At 39.9% G+C, this 20,488-nt stretch overlaps 1 protein-coding gene across 1 annotated transcript; it reads right to left on the bottom strand.

The window, feature by feature from the left end:
• Window positions 1–298: 298 nt before the first annotated feature.
• Window positions 299–20,181, bottom strand: c19h18orf21 (chromosome 19 C18orf21 homolog). Its single transcript, XM_044336396.1, has 5 exons — window positions 19,851–20,181; window positions 14,426–14,448; window positions 13,493–13,713; window positions 1,907–2,100; window positions 299–1,551 (listed from the first exon to the last, which is right to left on the bottom strand). The coding sequence occupies exons 1-5, from the start codon at window positions 19,943–19,945 to the stop codon at window positions 1,389–1,391; spliced, it is 696 nt and encodes a 231-aa protein (XP_044192331.1). The 5' UTR covers window positions 19,946–20,181; the 3' UTR covers window positions 299–1,388.
• Between the last annotated feature and the right edge of the window lie 307 nt (window positions 20,182–20,488).

Raw genomic sequence — 20,488 nt, 5'->3', positions numbered from 1 at the left:
AAGTAAAGTACAAGTACCTCAAAACTGTACTTAATTTTACTCAAGTACAGTACTTGAGTAAATGTACTTTACTATGTTACTTTCCATTACTGTTTATATGGTTTCTGTTTATATTGCATTTTATCATGCAGGTGAGAAAGGTGAACTGTAAATACTCCTTATACTTTTCTAAGTAAATCTGCTGCAGGATGCACGAAATAATTTATATCCATATCTGCAGAAGTGTTGTAACATCTGCAGTCTGGCATTTTAAAGCACTCATCTCAGACGCTCTCAAGAAGTGAAATAAGCAGCACAATTTCACAGACTGGAAAGCTTTTATTTCAGAGAATCGCAGTATGGGTAGAATACAAATGTGAGGTATTTCAGGATTTAAACACATAACTGTACATTGAACAGTTAATGGAAAAAAGGTAGGTAATCAGGCAGTACAAAATGCAGTAGATATATTTAAATTCCTGCTCTTAACAAAAAATGAAAAGAATAACCTTTTAAAAACACATAGCCAAGGAAAATGTTCAAAGAAAAATTTAAGTCAGTTATACCACAGTAACGATTTCTGTAGTCATTAGGCAGATCTGCCCATTCAATGTAAACAGCAACTGATGAGTCCCATTTCAGATGATAATTATAAATATATTCACTGGTGACTGTGCAGTTTCAAAATCATTTGTATGCATGTACAAAAATGCAACATTGGCAAAAACATATATACAGTACATTTGTGTATCTGTCATTTTTAGCCAGTGGCTTTACAACTGACACATCTTCCCAATGAAGAGAGAGAGAGAAAAAAGAGTAAATACATTCATATACAAAAGTTTTAAAATCAAGCAGCATGAATACCAAACAGTTATATATATATATATATATATATATACTGTATATCATATAAATGTAAATTGTAACTTTAGAAAAAAATCTAAATGATCACCTTAAAGAAGGATATTGGCATGTAAACCAGCTTGACATGCCACAAAATGCCACCACAGAGCAAAGCTGGGTGGTGTTTCAGCCGTTTGATAAATATTAAATAATTCCTCAAACATTCCACTAAGAGTAGCATCCCCGGTTTAGGAGAGTAGAAGAGGCATGTGCTAAATTAGACAGAAGATGCATTGTCCTCCGACTGGCTCAGCAAAAGATTTAGTAACCCTGATTAATAGTTGAAATAACCACCCTGACGCTCCCAGTTGCATTCAGGAGTGCCACTCCAAACAGCCCAGCAACAATTGTGTTGGTGGGCAAACTGTAACCCTTCCCACACCGGCCTCAGAAACCAAAGTTATTTTCTTTAGTTTCCCCTTAGCCTTTGGTGTGAACAGGTTACTATATGGGCCTAATCCCTTTTTTTAAGGAGTAGATGACAAGTTGTGTTTGTTAGATACTCAAAGTGAGGAGAGAAAATCTTTCAAGCCCCCCTTCTTGCTGCTCTTGTTGTCTTCTCGCATGAGTATCTTGCTGAGACGCTGGACAACCCAATTTTTTGCTTTAGATGGAGGTTTGGAGGAAGACGAGCCTGACCCAGGAGTGTTAGAGGAGGTGGAGGACCTGGAGGGAGAGAGAGAAAAGGAGAGTTGGGGATGGAGAAAAAAGAAGAAGAGGGAGGGGGGGGGGTTAAGATACAGTAACTTGAGATTTTGTTGGTTGGTAGGAAATGTTAAAGTTTGCTGTCAGCAAGTATATGATCTGACAAGCATGGATACCAACACGTACGACCCTTCCAGCTAACTGCAGATCTGTTAATGCTGAATAAATAGAAACTTAATCATTCAAACGCTAACATGCCAGACACATCATCCTCTCGGATATCTATGACACCTACCAAGTTTAGTAGAGGAAGGTTATATCTTGCATAAAAATGTATCTGAGGAGATATTAATACCAGCAAGCTTAAATAACTTACCTAGGTGTATGAACAGGTGTCTTGTCTTTGCCAGGGGTCTTGGGGGTAGTCGTGCCGGGTCTGGTGGTTGACTGTGGGGTCTTGTGTTTGCCAGCATTCCCTGGTGTGCTGTGGGTCTTACCGAAGGTAGCTATGAAATCCCGATTCACTCCTTTGTGTCTGGAAGTCTTATTGCAAGTGTGGCAGGTGGCCATCTGGAATAATGAGAGGAAAAGTAACATATTCATTAATATTGCATTTTCTGCATCTATATTTCTCTCATACATAATGAGATTTTGAGGTAAAGGCATACAAGGTATACCCATAGGGATACAAAAAATTCCTGCAGGTTTCCTAAAAGGCCCTTGAAACTACTCTTGTAAAATACAAGATATAGTATAATCTGTCTACCAACTCATGTAAATCAAAGAAGGGAGGCTGAAGTTTTTATCATTCCAGTTATTATTTTTCATCAAACCCAGCTGTAAGTCTTTCTCTGGGACACACAAGAGTTTGCTGTGACCCAGTCTGGACATCGATTGCAGTGACAGAATGACTCCGGGGACACAGGGAGCAGGACTAGCCACAGTTGTGGCAGGCAAGGGGGTTGTAATGAGAAATGCTCATAAGCGCAGGGTGACGCAGGCCAGCCCACAGCCTCACAGATGTCAGGCACAACTATTGCTATCTCACAGCTGAGGAATATTTCACAATGGGGTCCAGGAAACAAAATTTATGACAGGAGATGATTCATTTAACAGCTGAGACTTTTGTCATCGACCCTGCCAAACATCCCCTAGATTATCTTACCTTTGAATGTTTGTACAGATATGAAAATAACTGGGTTAGTTAAAGCGGGATGGGAAACATTGACTTTAGCCTATGAGAGGGTAGGGTGGGGCTGTTGCTGTGCAGTTTCACCTATTCAGGGTATGGATGCTATAAGAGACGTCTGCCAACTTTTTCAGTCGGTGAACCTTTTTCAGCTTCAACGAATTTGGCGTTTCAGTTGAGTTTACTCTTTATTGTGTCTCTCGTGACAAATTTAAAACAATTTCCTGGCACAGATTACACATTGCATGCAAATGAAAACTTATGAGTCCTTATATAAGGCAAAGCATGTGGGCAGTTGTAAGAGTTACGAGGTGCAACTGTCGGCTCACGAGATTCTCATGACTCAAGACAACAATTGGCATCCCAAACTCCTGCCAGACGCTTTCATGTGTCCCCATAAAAAGGAAAAACTGCATGGAAATAGACTATAATCAGGATAGTACATGTCTGTCACAGAGTTCATGTAGGCTGTTATGAAACCATTGGTAGACAATGAATAAGAGCTCAACAGAGCACAAATCCACTGCTCAACTAAAGAGACACATTAAAAGACGATTAAACAACAACTAACTGCTATGGTAACTGCCACAGTTGCTCATTTACAGCTTTTGGCAGATGCTCTTATTTACCAGTAATTGCTGCCCAGTATTCACACCAAGGACACCACCATCAAGTGAAGATAACAATTTGGAGACAATCACATCAGCCCAGTAATGAGCTGACCCAAAGTACGAGATAAGCTACAAGGAACAAACAGGCTGAACAAACAACCGACTCAAGTACAGAATTTAACTCTTAAACAGATGAGACAGTTACACTTTCCTCCCTGAAGACTACTTTCCTCACTGTAGAAAACGCATCAGGGAATCTTCGACATTCCTTCAGCAACCTTCAGTAACTTAAATCCCATCATTGACACAAGCCATCCAGAGTTGCACCAGGGTAAAAATGGTCAGAATAGACCACCGCTGCAGAGGTCAGCAAGTATGAGCCGAGCTGTTGACAGTCCTGAATGCTGATGAGATGGAAAACTCACCGACACGAAGGTAGCCATTTCAGATTCTGACAGGTGTCAGTTGGAGAGTTTAGGTTTTGATGCTGTAGGAGGACAGAGTTCCACTCTCGTTCTACGTGACCGTGTGTCAAGTGTTTACTACATGAGCCTGCATGTCCAGCTTTAAACAGACCAAGCCCAGCAACTGACCCAGCCCATCTTTGCATAGGGGTGTGGCTCAGTGGGGGGCTGACCAATACACTGTCAAAAGGGTTGATTCATCTGTGGGATCACTAGCACTCTGTTGCTGCTTTGGTTGTGATGACTTTAACACAAACTAGATTCATTAAGACACATCCTCGTTGGAACATCGTATAAACATATCCAAACACAGAAAGGTAAGGTTGAAATATATGACTGAAAACTAAAGATAAACATTTAAAACTTTTTCCTAGTAGAATATGTCATGATAAAGTCCACATGTGCAAAATCACATGATAAATAATTCCTACTTTAAGGACTGTATTGCTAATAAAAAAGCAGTTTTTGTTTAGTCATTTCCCATTTAAGACAACACCACAGTCTAAAAATCAAATCATCAATGAGTGTTTTTAGCATGTGTGAGTTATTGTGATCATACAAATGCAATAAAATCAGTAATTTCTAGCTCCTATAAAGGCAAGCTGCTATTACCAAAGCGGATGAAGCCTCACATTGAAAGAGAACACTGAACAGTAACAGCCTCATTATCTCTCCTGAACTTGAAAAAAACTTGCACACTTCTAAATGTAGCAAAGCTCTGACCTATTATGATTACAATCGCTATATAAAAAGAAGTCGTAACAACTCAAAGCAGCAATGCTGATGACGCAGATACGGCTGGAACAAAGTGCTTTTAATACACTAAGGAGGCTATTCAAACTTATCATCCAGGAACACTCTGCCTGCAGGCTTTTCTTTGCATATTCAGCCAAAAAAAAAAAAGTATGAATATTACAAGGATGTGGCACAGGATGTTACACTGGCAATACTTTCTGGTTATACAGAGGTGCTTCAAAGGGAAACAGACAGAGAGGGGTGCTATAGTGGTACTTCACAGGAGGATCTGGGTTCAGGTATGTCCATTCTGCTGTAGTGTCCTTGAGCACAACAATGAATTGCCAATTGTTCCAGAGCATTCCAGCACTTTCCTTACAAGATTAGTGAAGCCTTACCACTACTTTTCTTAGGTTTCACAAACAACTGGGGAAAAGTAAATATGGTGATTTCTTGCATTTAGGAAATTTCTGTTTGGTAACTGACTGGAATCTCAAATAGTCCCTGCATGCATAAACAATAAGTATTTTCAAAAAACCTGCAACTGCATCATCACATCACAGGAACATACCTGTCACAAAAGCTGACATAATATTAATCAGGATGGATTACCCGTCTCAATCAACTGTCATCATTTTTGCATGATTTTCACTCTTTATGATAAAATGGAAACCAGTGACTCCATCAGAAAGACATAAAAATAATAAGGTATCCTTTGAGAAATGTTTGACACTGATGTAAATATATACAGCATAATTTGTTGGTAAAAGGCTAAAATGTAAAACTACTAGTCCTTTAATTTGGACAGTTTGGAGTTTTTCTTTTAGTGAAACTGGCAAGTGTCAGTGACATTGGGATACGGAACCATGATGTGCCAAGTTACATGCAAATAATTTTATACAGTTTCATAGAAAAAAATACAGATACTGATAACACATGCTTGTTAAAGTTGTTAACACATCTGTAACATATTTTATCTGTCTTGTTTCCTGTGTACCTGACAAAATAAACAGACCAGTGATGCACATGCATCATTCCAATTTTTACATGATTTTTGTTTACATCCATTCATCTGTCTGAACATATTGTTGTGACGAGCGGTCTAATATTTCACACGCTGTATTTGCTTTCCGTCACTATATTCTGTTATTTCCTGCTGAAATTACCCAATGTCCTCCTGCAGATCATTAAAGTTTCATCTAATCAAATCTAAACGGGAAGTCAGAGCCAAACTCAAACAAAAACTATTTGTTGTCCAGTTATAAATGGTGCTATATCCGCAACTGTAACACATACTGTAAGTGATTAGGGATGTGGACATTTAGGTTGTAGCCTAGATTTTACTGATTTGAACTCAACTTTGTCTATCAAATGGAAAAAAAAAAACCTTAGAACAAGAATGTGTGACTCATAGTGGAGTGGATCACAGACAGACAGCTGGCTGCAGATGGATGTTTACAGCTCGAATGACCTCATGCTGTTTATCCTCTTGTCCTCTAGTTACCATTAGTGGCCCAACTATCATCAGCTGGCCTGCACTGAGGCACTGATATGACAGGCTCTAAGAAAAGAAACCTTTACCCACTGATGATAAAGGTGTGTGTGTGTATGTGTCTGTCTATGTACACAACAGTGGAAAGCGGAAAGACGGTTATCAGACTAACTTCAACAACATGAACGCGTCAACAAACTCTCACTTCCCACTCCAATAGTAGTACGGTGGCCGCATATTGATGAAAAATCTTGACAACCTGAAATGAAATCCCACCCATCACGTGTACTCGTTTAATTTACGCTAATCCCTTGACATGTCTGAGCAGACACACGTGAGCCTGTGGCACCAAGAGATTTGATTTCCTCATCTTGGGCTGTTGATTCTGGCAGCAGACAGACCTACACGTTGGCCAATCAAGCATATGGCAAAGGCAACATATTGGAGCTGCAGGGTAGTAAGAGGATAAACAACCACCTATACACAGCTGGGGGAATATTAAGGATGGTTGTTTTTTGCAGATGAGGTATTTAAAGTTGAATTTCTGCTCTCAGGAAAATCAAGGTCCCCCATACGGTCAGGGGAAGAATTACCATATTAAATTGAATTACACAAAGCAAGAAACAAAGTCAATAGCAATCTAGTATTGCCCCTAACCTGTGTATGGTATATACTCACACAGGGTCAGGCTTGACCTTTCATCTTACCCTCATCTATGCAATAAGTGGAGCCTTCTGTTTCTTACAACACACGCAAGATCATGTTTTTATTAAAACATGAAAGGTGAACCTACACAGATGGCCACAGTCACAGATAGCTACATTGATCCCATACACATATATCATGTCTGTTTAACTCTAGCAATCTTGCACGGTGCATGGAATGTCAGCACCTGCTGTTCATGCTCTAAATTATTAAATAGACAACATGCAATCATGTATACCTTACCAACAGCAGCTACTACAATCTCATTTATGCAATTAAAGAAGGCAGAATAAACTACTCTGTTAATTCTCACAGTTTAATGCAGTTAAGGGTTGATTTAGGAAACTATCTCAGTTTACATAAACACATCAGTCAGTGAGATTGTGCAGTTTCATGTTGTGTGGCATAAGCTGTGCCCAGTGTAACTCAGTATTGTGGGAAATGAGATGGGGGAGTCTTGAGTTTAACACTTCTGAGGTTCTCTCATACAAGAACCTAATCAACACAGAAATATTTGCCTCTGATGACTGAGAGCTGCCAGCTCTTCTTGTCACACCTTCACATTTACATTTTTATTTTCAGAAACATACACTTCTGCTACCTTGTGACACGCATGCCTGTAGCCAGAAATGACTCATACATAACAGTGATATTGGTTCTGAGAATCAAAGAGAAATTGCGTGTGAAACAGTGAAATGACACACAAACACACGCAGATCCACATAAATCAATTCTGCAGATGGGCCTTTCCCTCTATTAATAGCCCCTGCTCCATAAATACCTCCCTTCCTGTCTTTCTCTCTCTGCTGCCAGAGGTCAGCTTGGGTTGATCTGTCTGACCTTGGGAGTACGATACCACCCAAGAGGGGAGAAGATGAGTCGAGCAACATAGTGAATGACGGAGTTAAGTGCCTGTAAGAGTCTTTCTTTATAAGTGTTAAATGTTGATTGTGTGACAGAGTTTTCAAACATCTGTGTGTGTGTGTGTGTGCGAGTATTCAAAAGCATGAATATCTGTGCGCAGTGTGTGAAAGTCATTTGAGCACACATCAATACAGCACAATAAAGCCAAAAGCAGAAGAGCAGTTGGGGGATCAATACGAGGCAAGCAGTGTAAACTTTCCTCTAAGCATGGCCTTGCACTGTGATGGTGCAGTCAGCCACTTAGTCACACTGTCTGGAGGCAAGCAGGCAGGCTGCCAGGTAAATACACAGTGACACTCGATCTGAATGCAGAGCTAAAACACACCGTCTCTGTTGGTGGTGATAAATGTCACATTTTATCCTGCGTCACACAAGCAGGTTTGCCTCAAACCCAACTAGAGCAAAAGCTGGAGGAAAGGGAAGGAAAGCTGATGATTTACCTGTACTTCTCAGATTAGATAAAAAGCATCATAGGGTATTCACAATGCTTTGGGTAATTTGTAATTTAGGTACTACATTTGATATGGATTAAAATCAACATCTGGAACCAAAATCTGTGATGTCTCACTATCACTGACACGTCATCATAAACCTCTTGATACAGTCTGAGGAAGAGCATCAAGCTTGAGAAACGTTTCTATCCAGAGGAGCTGCTGATCCAAGCCTTTTCTGTGTTCCTCATGACATTTAGTGCCTGTATTCATGCACATATTGAGCATTATAAATTCTCTCACTTTTTTGTATTTGACAGCTCCCTTATAAAAAAAATAAAAAATAAATGCTCCTTGAAATTACCTAAGAATTATCGTGAAAGTTTTGGCAAATCAAACAGTAAAGATTTCTACAAAGCATGCCATCTTGGTTTGGTTAAAGTATAGAAACTTACCCCTATTTTGGTTTAGGATATTTTGCATATAAGATGCTTCAAAATATGAAATAAAATATTTTCATCGACTAAAATTTAAAAAAACAAAACATCTGACATTGTTTACAAGGTAGATCATACAGACATGATTGTTTGATACAGGCTTCCATTTACAAAATGTTGACCTGAGGAGGCATGTAGACGGGCCGACCGTGCTTCAGAGTTTTGGGGTTTGGGAATAAACAAAATGGCTTAGAGACAGATCTGAATTTAGAGCTCTTTTATGACCATTATAAAAGGTATCTGAAGGCACACGTGTGGCTTTATAACAGAATGCCATTAATGTGCGCACGTGTTGACAGCATCAGTTACAGAAAAGATATACTTCAAAAGCTGGTGAGCGAGGATCCAAAAGTGGCAGATTCCAACGCTTGACACCCGGTGCCAACTTACAGTTTAACTTACAGTAGCGATTGCCAAGTTCCAGAGTAGACTTCTAATAGTGGCAAAGAAATGAAATGAAGTGAGGCACAGAAGCTAATGACTGCTGCTCCTACTGTACATGTGAATATTCAAATGCTGAAAATACTTCAGTGCACACTTTGCTAAATCCCTACACATGTGAGGGATGAGTGAGTGTTTCCACTTCTCCCTAAGTCTCCTTTGTTTGTTTCTAAAGAACTCAAGGCCATCCCCACTGTTGCTGTTCCACATTCCCTCCTGGCCTTTCTCTTCCCCAACACATCCCCCTCTTGTCATCCTGTCACTCGCTGCGCACCCTTGAGTTGTCAAAACCCTCTGTGGAGTGTTTCCTGTTCCCTGAGAGCGAACAGGCAAAGTACCAGCCAGACATCTCTGTCTCCTGTTTCCTGTCATCTCCTCAAGAGGCACATTCTCCAGCGACATTACTCCAGTAAAGATAAATACAACAGAGGGATGTGGTGAAGACATGGCCAAGAATAGAAGGAGAAGGGGAGGCAGATGAGGATGAAGCAAAGGTTGCAGGGGGTTGCCAGGTAGATGAGTTGAGGTAAAATGCAACAAAGGAAAGAGGGGATTGAAGAATGCAAGGAGAAAAAAAGAACGAGAGATTAGAAGATGAGAAGTGGTCAGTGAGGTCAAGAAGAAGTGGTGACATAAATTACAAAGAGAGGCTTGACTCACGTCAGGGCAAAATGGCTCTTCTGGGAAAAAGGAAAGATCTTTCAACCACTTATGTTTTATCACTTGGCTCATCTTTTTTTGAAAACAAGTGTTGTTCTCAGAGAATGGCAACATCACTGCATATTCAGTAAACATGCCCATCCACCTGTCTTTGCAAAAAGTCATTCTTTTTGTGAGCTACCAGGTAGAATCACTATTTCCCAATATGTAACTGTTACATTTAAACACCGGGCATAAATCCAACTCCCACAAACCTACATGTATCCAGCCAGGAAAAAGCCTGAACAGTATGCTTTATTGTAGCAAACAACTCTGCTGGGAAGTATAAATCGCGGCTACAAGAGAGGAGAACAGAAGAATGGAGGAGGAGGAGGAGAATGCGCTATCGTTCGCTCCATTTAGGGTCTCTGCCTCTCTTGTGGGGCTACAATTCAACTTATTTCCATACCCATTGCTACATAACCTTTCCAGCATGCATAAACATGCCTGATTTATAATGTAATACCTCTAAGACACAACTTCACAGAGCTGCAGAGCGTATATCATGCACTGACATCCACACCGATGGCAGCACACATATACCGCCTAAGGGGAGAGCAATATAGTGTGTAATGAGGGGGGTTTACACTCTGGAGTCTAAATACTGTACACCACCCATGTGCATGAGTGGAACTGTGTATCTACTGGTCACATGTTGTATGTCTGATGTTTTTATATTTGTATTTTAGTAAACAAATTTTCCTAAGGACATATTTCCTAATGTTCAACACATAAATTAATTTCAGATATGTTATAAATGACTGATAGGACATGTATTGCCATATGTCTGCAGTATGAATATCGGGTGGGAAACAAAAGCTGTAAAGACTTTATGAGCATGATTATATTAAATAAAACTAGTGGTTCCTTTAAGTGTCCCACAACACCTCTCATCCATAGCAAGATCCAACACTTGTTTAAACACATGCAAGAACATAGAGAACACCAGCACACATGGATATGAAAATACGCACCCCTTGTCTCAGCCCATACACAAAAAAAACCCTTTACTGTGATCATAAATTTATAAGACAACATGTTTTGATTATTCCTTTGATAAAACCTCTACCTCTTCCTGCGGATGACATGTGACTGACAGTAAGCAGAGCCGAATATTGTGTACACAGCCATAACACTCAACTCTGGCACACTGAAATAAAGCCATAAAATAAGGAAACACAAACTAATAAAAGCAAATTAAGGCTTCACGGTCACTGTGACAAGTAATCTCGCTCAGGCGGTTTTCAAATCTGTGGACACTGTTTTTCATCTTTGTCAAATATCTGCTTAAAATGACAACAAACTTATGAAAATGACACATTACATGAGCTTCTCCTGTTATCCCGACTATGTGCCAAAGCTTCTATCTTTAAAAAGGTGGTTTAGAAGAGTGGATGCTAATCTCTTGATTCAGGCTATCGTGCTGGGCCCCCCTCCCGCCTGTGTTGTTGTGCTCTGGTCATCAGTATGGAACCAGGGAGGCAAAGAAAGGAAAGCAGTCTGCATTCCTCCTCTTATCTCACCACTCCACTACTTGCATTTTAAGGGTATCGCCTCACTATCACCCTTCTGCCGAGCACAGGTGTGTGCTGTCGCCCATATGGGGCTTGACTTGTTGCCCCTTAGTTCTCCAGTATATGACAGACGAGTGACCGTGAAAACAGAGGGTAAAAATACCTTGGAGTAGATGCTTGGGGGTGTATTGGTTTACTAGGAAGTCATGTGATGAACAAGCATCAACATTCCTGATCGTGACCAAAACACTGTTGACAAACTAGTGTGAAGAGAGATGCACAGTCATGGCTTTAAGAGAGGCCCTCTCTGTGTACAACACACAACATAGTTAATGTTTGACTAAGAGTGATGAGTTACACGAGGGAGTCATAAACAGCTTTAAGTTTATGGATTTGATGTCTGGTGAAATATAAAGGCTCAAAAAACCCGAGAAGTTGGATGATGGTGACAGAGGTCTTACTGAAGTGTGAACTTTGAAATTATAATTATTAATTGGATGCTTTTGAGTTATTATACTTCTAAAAGTGTCACGGAGGGTAACATGTTGTTAGCAGATTTATTCATCAATAGTAGCTGATTTATTTCAGATGCTGATAGCTTTGTTTTCAAAATGCTTTAATGCTTTAAAAATCTGACAGTTTGGGAAAACATTTTTAAGGCTTTGAGGCCTGGAAATGCAATTATCAGTCTCTAAGCCGCACTGTGTATTATTTTTCAGTATACGATGATGTTAAAAAACCCATATGATAGACTTCTCTGATTTCATGATGCCTCCAGCATGTAAAGATTCAAATCACTTTCTCCAGATGATTTCCCTATCAGACCCTGGAACTGACCTTCATCAAAGTCCACAGGAGGAGAACAGGGCGAAACCACTGCTGCATATGAAATTATGACTCAAGATGAAAACTTTTTCTCTTCTATATTCCATCATCTTACTTCCTCTGTTCACCCTTCTTATCTATCTGCCTTCTGCTCTCCTCTTTCTTTTCACCTTTTCTGTTTCAACCTCTTGAGTTATGTTCCTCCTTTTCTTTCACTACTCTTTTTATGTCTGCTCCTTCTCTCAACTTCTGCCTTTCTCTTTACCCTCAGAGTCAACAAATATATACTAGAGTGTGGGTTCAGAGTGGCTGGTGCAGTGAATACCTGCATACTAATTGAACCCAACCTGATTTTAATGAGGCAGCAGCATTTTCACAAGAGCTGCTCTTCATTAGGCTGATGTCAGAGCACCAAAGGGGCTCTTCAGTGGTTCTTTCCTATCGCTGCTCTGATGCAGGGGGAAAATGACCCTATTGCCACGTCCTCCACCACTAGTTTCCACATCTAAATGGGCTTATCAGTGGAGTGGGTGGGCGCTGGCCAAAATAAGCTTTCCATTTTGTCCCTGTCCATTGCTATCCATTAAGAGGACAGACAAAAGAGCCACTGTAACAATACAGGGGGGTGTGGGAGGGAACGGGGTGAGTGTTGACAAAGCACTGTCTGGCAACATTAGTTCTCTTACAGTTTAGCTTAATGGGACCACTGTTCAGGCTGTAATGATAAGTGGAGCACCATAATGAAACCAGGCACTTTGTGTGGAAAGAATACAAATGACCTTGTCAATCTAATAGCAACAGAGACTAAAAACAATACATTAAGAGAGAATGTAAGACTTGTTAAGTTATAATAAATAACAATGTGATACATGTTTGATCTTCATTGGGAAATGCTCTTGTCTCTTGCCTCCTTCATAGGTCAGTTTACACAAGTGGCCTAAAGTCTTACCACTAAATCAGAGGAGTAATAAAATCAGCTAGTGTTGGTTTATCACAGAAATACATTATCATGTAAAAAACAATAGTCTTTTCTCAAAGCATGCATTCATGCAAGCTGCATTCCATGTAGACAGAACCATCGTTAACAGTATTAGTCCCACCTGTGCTTTTCTTTCTATGACAAGTCAAAATGTCTACTGTGGAAAAGGTCTATTAGAGGACATTATGCACAAAAAAGTGCTTGAGGTAATTTAGGAACAGGGTAATTATATAGTTTTCCAGCAGATAATTGTATTATTATCAAATAATGATATAAATGCTTGACCCAAAAATCCAATACAACTAGGCCATTGCTGTCAATACAGTTCTTCCGCTCACTACAATAGCACAACAGCTGGGGACACTGATCCGGGCGTATACTCTTGGTGACAATGTGCTACAGTGTAGTACAATACATAACCAGGTCTGTGGGGTTGTAGTGTTTTGCCTGTCTCACCAGTACTGAGGAGGACATTTGGAATCGGTGCAGCAGATTTTTCTGCACCAGGCTGAGTCGTTTGCCCCTGGCCTTCCTGCGCAGGACGCTCTGCACCCGCGCTGATGGACGTTGCTTGGGCTGTAGCCGCATCCGGTGATTGTCAGGTTTCAGCCACTGATAGCAGTGCGGACACACCACAGTGCTGTGCAACAGACTGGAAGATTTCTGCTTCTTTGTTGCTGAGAGGAAGAAAGAGACAGATTATCTCAAACAAAATCAGAAAATATTACGGTGCACACAGGCGCGCATATATCACATACATAATAATACCCGGGTAACCAAATAAGTGGAGGTGGATGTGATAGTGAGAATGAAAAATTTGTTGATGATTTTCTTCTCCTTTACACCAGCATATTATGCAAAGAGGCAAAGAAATGTCTTTTAAAGATTGGTAGTTAAATTTTAACAGTTGCATACTGATTCTCTGCTGACTGTACCATTATAACATCCAATCTTTCAGTATTCAGAGAAAAACAAGTTTTTATTATGTGTCATAGCAAACAACAGCTATGTCAAATTATCAGTTCTGGGGACAAGTAATAAACACCATGCTATGCTCTTAGGGACAAGTTCTGGTATTATTTGGAAGAGAAAAGCCTGAACAGCCTCACTAAATGGCACCACTGCCTATTGATGTGGTTTTGGCTGGCATGGGTCTGTGCCTGTGTGTTTGATCCCGCCAGGCAGTCTGCTGAAGACAGCTGGCTGACTCAGTGTGTTTGGCTGAGGGTTTAGTGAGGTTTATCAACCTTGAGATGGCCGTGACAAGGTCCTGCTTACTACTGCATTCAACTCTTTGTGGTTATAACACTCGAGGGCATCACTGATTAAAACATACAATAACGAAAATATGACAAAAACTGTAAATGAAACGAAAGAATCCTCACTTACCTTTAGCATTCAAAGGCAGCTGACTGAGAAGAAAGAGAGAGACTAGATCAGGCATTTTGGAATATAACCAAACAATAATAAAAGAAAAAACAGTAACTGGGTTTAACGTTAAGAACTTTTAGTACGATATGATTATGAAGTAAAACTTAAAAAATAATTACAGCTAAAATACTGGAGAAAGGCACAAATTCAGCATGCATATTCATGTATTTAAAAATGCTCCTCTCAATTTGCATTAGAACATCTCCTTCACACTGGAACAATGTAATAAACAAGGGAGTAAGACTAATTTTGTATAACATGGTTTTCAATATAAATCATTTAGAAAAAGAAACTGGCAGCTACCAATTTTGTTAAAATACATTTATGTAAATAAACAATTAACAGAATGGAACACACATTTTGGAAAAAAAATAAGTTTGCCACAGACAGAAAGCTCTTCCCATTATGTGATGTGGAAAACATGCAACCAGAAAAGTAAATTGGTCTCTCCCAAACAATATAAGGCAACTCTCCAAACCATTTCAATAGCCTCACCCCCCCCCCACACACACAGCACTGCCTCGGTGTCTGCTGGGCTGCCTCCACTTTTGGAACACAAGCAATAAGATATTTGAGCAAACATTTTAACTAAGCCACTGCTAAGTCCCGCTAAAATTAGCCCCGGGCTTAAATCAATGAAGTCCTGCAGCACGTGTTGAAGGGAGAGACCGGAATGGGGTTGGCTGTTTATGCAGAGGAGGAGGGGGCGCGGGGTTGACTTTAATCTGGAGTTGACCTGCTGGCTGCTGTGGTGTCTGGCAGCAGCAGCGGTTTGTTGACACTCTCCGCTTTCATTCTCAACCATCCCATATGCGAGATGGAGCATTATATTGCTGGATGACATTGGATGCGGCTGGATGCATGGCGGGGCAGAGAATCATTTGCAACATATCTCCCAACACTCATCCCACTCAGTCAGAGTCACCCTCCTTTGATCCCAAGAAAAGTAGTTCTGGAAATGACAAGTAGCTGCACGTCACCGGCATGATGGACTGTGACTCTGCAGATATGATAATGACTCATAGACCTTGAACTATTCCCAAAACACTTCTGTTGGTTATTAAGAATGCCTTTTTCATTTTTCTCAGCTCATTCTTATGAAAGTCCACCTTAGAAAGTTAGTTGGTTTGAATACATTCACTAAGGCGGTTGCTTCTGTATTGATAATCAATGATCATTAGGCACACTTGACACCACTAACAAATTCTGAATACAAAAAGACATTTTATTTATTTGCAGTACTAAAAAGCAAATCCTCTGACAAGAATCCATAAAAAAAAAAAAAACAACCTATGAGCAGACCACTGATGACTCGAGTGTAGAGAAGCTGGATTCTTGAGGAATTTTGTTTTCCCACATTCTCTCTTCTTGCTGTTCCCCTGATGAGCCAGCCCTCAGAAACCGTAAACCGCACAGACCTCTTCCACTGCACTAATCTTATTAACATACTTGTCATGCATCTCCTTTTAAGTGCATACTTAGTTGTGGTGATGAACACTGAAGATATGGGCTCTACACATGGACTGCTGACAACTGGGAGATGCAAAAGGGTGGAAGGTGCGTTGAGGGGGGTGGTGGACATTATGCGTTGGCTGCAATGAAATAATGTAATTAGAGACAGAGGTGCTGGCTGAGGCAAAGTGAACAAAATGAAAGGCATTAAGAACAATTAATTCCTGCCATCAAGTAATACAGCACGACTACTGGTATACCCTGTTTACTACTGAAAAACCTTTACTGATATTGGCCTGGCTCAAGTAGTGGTTTCGTCAGTGTTAGTCAGTGCACCCTCTAAATACTCTATCTCACTATGACACAGATTGGCAGAGGACCCATCCATCAGCTGGACATGACAGAGAGAGAGGCCAGCAGGTGCCTCCCAGTCTGGGGCTCAGTTGTACGAGTGGAGACTTTGGCTGGCTCCTGCTGAGAGAGGCCAGTTAAGTGAGAGATACGTTTCGAGGGGAGATGAGGGTGGGTGTTGGATAAGAGGAGGAAGAGGTCTCGAAAAGGCAGTGGGAAGGGAAAAATTTAGTAACTGATTTTGACAGAAATTAAAGGGAATTACTTTAAAGCTGAAATGATTAGTTGATTAGTCAACTGATTTACAGTTTCAGTAAGTTTTCAAGCAAAAACACCAAACTCTATTATTACGACCTCTCAAACGCAGGGATTTGATGCTGTTTCATTGTAATCTGAATATCTTTGTGTTGTAAACTTTTGTTCAAATAAAACAAATGATTTGAAAACACATCTTGGACTAATAGGCTTTTTGCACCATTTTCTACAGTTAATCAAGGAAACGAACGGCTGCAGGTTAACCGTTAACGAAAGTAATCTGTGTAAAACAATCTTTCCTTAAAGACTTCCACTGATAAATCAGACTCAAATATTACTTGCTGATCATCACTGATATGTTGGTATGAACTAAACAATATGATGCCCTCTATGAAGAAAAATCTTTTACATAATACACTTGAGGCTATTTAAAAATAGAGTTATTATGACAATGTTTGTCCAGCAGACATCCTGCATATTTTGGTTATCAGAACACTCGATCAAGCCCTGGTTACAAGACACACAAAACTGATTATCAACTTACTGGAAAACAGCTTCACCAGCGTGGCAACGTGAGCCACTATAAAGTGACGTCAGTTACACATCCAGGGACAAAACATACACATGGCACAGGTCGTCACGTTCACTACATTCACTCCTTGACACACAAGCACAGAAACAAAATATACAAGCATGAAATGTGCTTAAAGGCCTTTACCGAAAATCAATATTGATACATTTTTAGTGAAACCAAGAATGACAACAACGATAAGAAATATAATAACAGTAACCATAACTCTGATACAAACATACACACTAACACACTCAGTCATCATCAGCCTAACAGGAGCTGAAGACTGTGGCAGAAGGCAGTAACACGATCTCCAACAAATATTTGGAGTAGTGTGTATGAGTAATGACTCACACCCACGAAACAAACATTCTTGTGACGCATGGTCAAAACCGTAACTGCAGAAAGCTCAGACACTGGAAATCCCACAGGAACACAGAGACACTTGTGGTTCATTAGGACTAAGGACGTCGTCAACACACACTGACCACGTATGCCAGCTACTTGAGTGGATGCTGACAAAAAAGATTTCCCCTCGGTTAACTGATCAGCTGTGTGTCCAAGACCTCTGTTTGAAACATTAATTCGTAACAGTAATTTCTTTCCAAGTAGGCCTCACATATTGTCACTCTGGCTAAAAATCAAAGTCAGTAGTCAATTAGCTCATCACGCTCAGTGTACTTTTTGGCTGTGTTTAATAATTGTATTCTCACTGCCAGGCACTTTGGCATGATATCAGCCAGGTCTTGCAGCAAGCAGTCCAAACATTCAGATTTGTGTCTTGCCTGTTGGACAGCTTGTCATAGTTAAATGTGGTCAAAAAATGTTCGCTAGAACCCCGGCTCATCATAGCCAGGGAATCTGGGGAACAGATCAATGTATGAAAGTAGCAGTGGGCTCGAACATATCCGTAAAATGACCCTGACTGGGGTTTTACTATTAAAACCGCTGTTTTTGTTTCCATTCATGGTTCTCTCCACAAATTTCCTGGCTCAGGTGAAAGTGAAAACAAGCCTGTAGGATACAGGCACATGGCTGGAACCCAATTCAAACACGAGAGTCTGCACACTAGATGAATTAATATCCACACAAACCATATTTAAGAAAATCTAAGCACACAGATAGTACACCTGTAAGTGTGCAAGGCCTACATGCACATACACACACACGCCGTCTCTTTCTGTTTCTTTCACACACACACACACACACACACACACACACACACACACACACACACACACTCACTCACTCACCAAGGCTTAAGAGGATTTCTCCTGAAATTGCTTTCAGCTTTCACTTTCCACACAACAACACAATCAGTGCTGTGTGGGATATTTCATCAATAGAAAATGGAATAAACTCTTATTTTGGCACAAGCTGCAAAACCAAAGCACTGAACTGTAAATAATGAAGGAAATTATAAATTGCCATTAATTACTATTGTGTTTTATTCTAATAGGAATAGGGAAGACTTGACTACAGGAGGCTAATTAGATGAAGACAGTTGGTACCTTGGGAAAGACTTGGTACACTATATGGGTCTTTTGAACAGCCATAAGGGATACAAACAGAGAAGAGGAGGCTTACAGACAGTCTGGTCTCCAAACTGATGATTAGAGGGATTGTCTTTGCTTGCATTCTCATGTTTTCCCCGTGTGCCTCTCATTTTTTATGCTTGTTGGGAAGGTGCTGCAATGTCATCAATACAATCTGCGACTGCATAAAACTGAATGACAATAAAATTTAACTAAGCAACAGCCAAATCTTGCTCATAGATGCAGTTGTATGAACACCGTGATAAACCAAGCTGTCACTGTGACCATCTGTCAGCACCTAAGGCAGCTGTAACACTGACTCTCAAGGACAAATTCACAAAAGGAGTGAAAATATTAGAGTGAAACATAATCAATTCAGATTGAAAATGTACAGATATGTAGCAAAATTAGCAACACTACAAATGATGGCAGCAAATTGATCTGTATGGTTAAATATTATCTAGTCCTGTATCTACTGGTTAGGAGGTCCACCACCAAAATCTCCTGCTATCACTCTAAGATTGATAGACAAGTCTTTTATTACACAGCCTAATACAATAATTACATGTTATTCATAATTTCTGATGCTGTTAAAAGCTTGCTTACATCACTAATATTTGTTAACACTACTTTAAAACAAGCCTATATTTCACACAAAATGCTAATTTTTCACCTAGAAGTACAAATTATATGAATATATCTGTATATATTAAGGTTAAAAATTAAGACTTGTGGTTTTGCGGCAGTCCCAGTTTGTGCTTCTCATGTATTATACTAATTAATTGACAATACATGAGAGGCATAAACTGAGGGTATTTTTTCTGAATGTCTTTCCTGTGTCTATATGCAGGGGTAACAGAAGGCAGAAACAGGAAGCTGAAGTTAAACCTACAACCAAAGCATTCATTGTTTTCCACTGTCTCATTGTGTAATATCTGCAGAATGAATTAATAGCATTCTTAAATAATATCTTAGGCTCTACTCCAGGGAAAATAAACCTTTCAGCATAATGTTGCCACTTTAACCTCTTAACACATTAAAAAGTTAAATTTCCCAGTGAATTAACATTATATTGGCGGTGTGTCAACCGTGAACACTGGTCGAGCTCTTCCACCTAGCGTCTACCTGCCGCCATTACAACAATAGAGGCCAAACAGCAAAGCCTCGGCTGTCAAAGTGAAAATTATGTAACTGTTGTGTGTTTTAAATAGTTTCTTACAGGAAGAACCGTGACAGCTCCGGACAGCTTTCTTTGTACAGCAGAGACGCGTCTAGCAGAAAGTTGGTTGATATTACTTCAGGAGGAATCTTCATTTTTCAAACAAGAGTGCGACTCGTGAAAAACTGGAAGTCTACGATTCCGTTTTAAGACGTTAAAACGTTTAAGGGGCCAATAAGGTCGAAATTGAGGTTAACGGAGGGTTCACACACACTCTGCTGGAGTTACAACGGCCAAGAAGTGTGAAAAAGATATCAAATTTGCTAGAAAAAGCTAGCCCCAGTTGCTACACGACAGAAACCCACGTTGGGTCGCGCGCTGTTGACGTTATTTGCAGTGCATTGTGGGAGATTGAGTCAATCAGTCGCACACTGCGGAGCCGCTGTGCGTTTCGGTATGGTTGTTAAATCAAATCTCTCTTGGCTACTTTGTAGTTAGTCCTAAAAATGTAATAATAATAATAATAATAATAATAACAACAACAACAACAACAACAACAACAACAACAACAACAACAATAATAATAATAATAATAATAATAATAATAATTATTATTATTATTATTATTATTATTATTATTATTATTATTATTATTATTATTATTATAAACCGTTGAGAAATTGGAATAATAAATAAAT

The sequence above is a fragment of the Thunnus albacares genome, chromosome 19 (assembly GCF_914725855.1).
Source record: "Thunnus albacares chromosome 19, fThuAlb1.1, whole genome shotgun sequence".
Lineage (NCBI taxonomy): Eukaryota > Metazoa > Chordata > Actinopteri > Scombriformes > Scombridae > Thunnus > Thunnus albacares.
Note: the sequence above shows the minus strand (reverse complement) of the source record. Positions and strands in the feature narration are given on the sequence as shown.

Coding starts and splice junctions, on each gene's coding strand:
- c19h18orf21 (XM_044336396.1), bottom strand. CDS start 19,945: ATGAAGATTCCTCCTGAAGTAATATCAACCAACTTTCTGCTAGACGCG. Junction 13,714..14,425: donor GCTGCCTTTGAATGCTAAAG/GTAAGTGAGGAT, acceptor TCTTCCTCTCAG/CAACAAAGAAGCAGAAATCT. Junction 1,552..1,906: donor ACACCTGTTCATACACCTAG/GTAAGTTATTTA, acceptor CTCTCCCTCCAG/GTCCTCCACCTCCTCTAACA.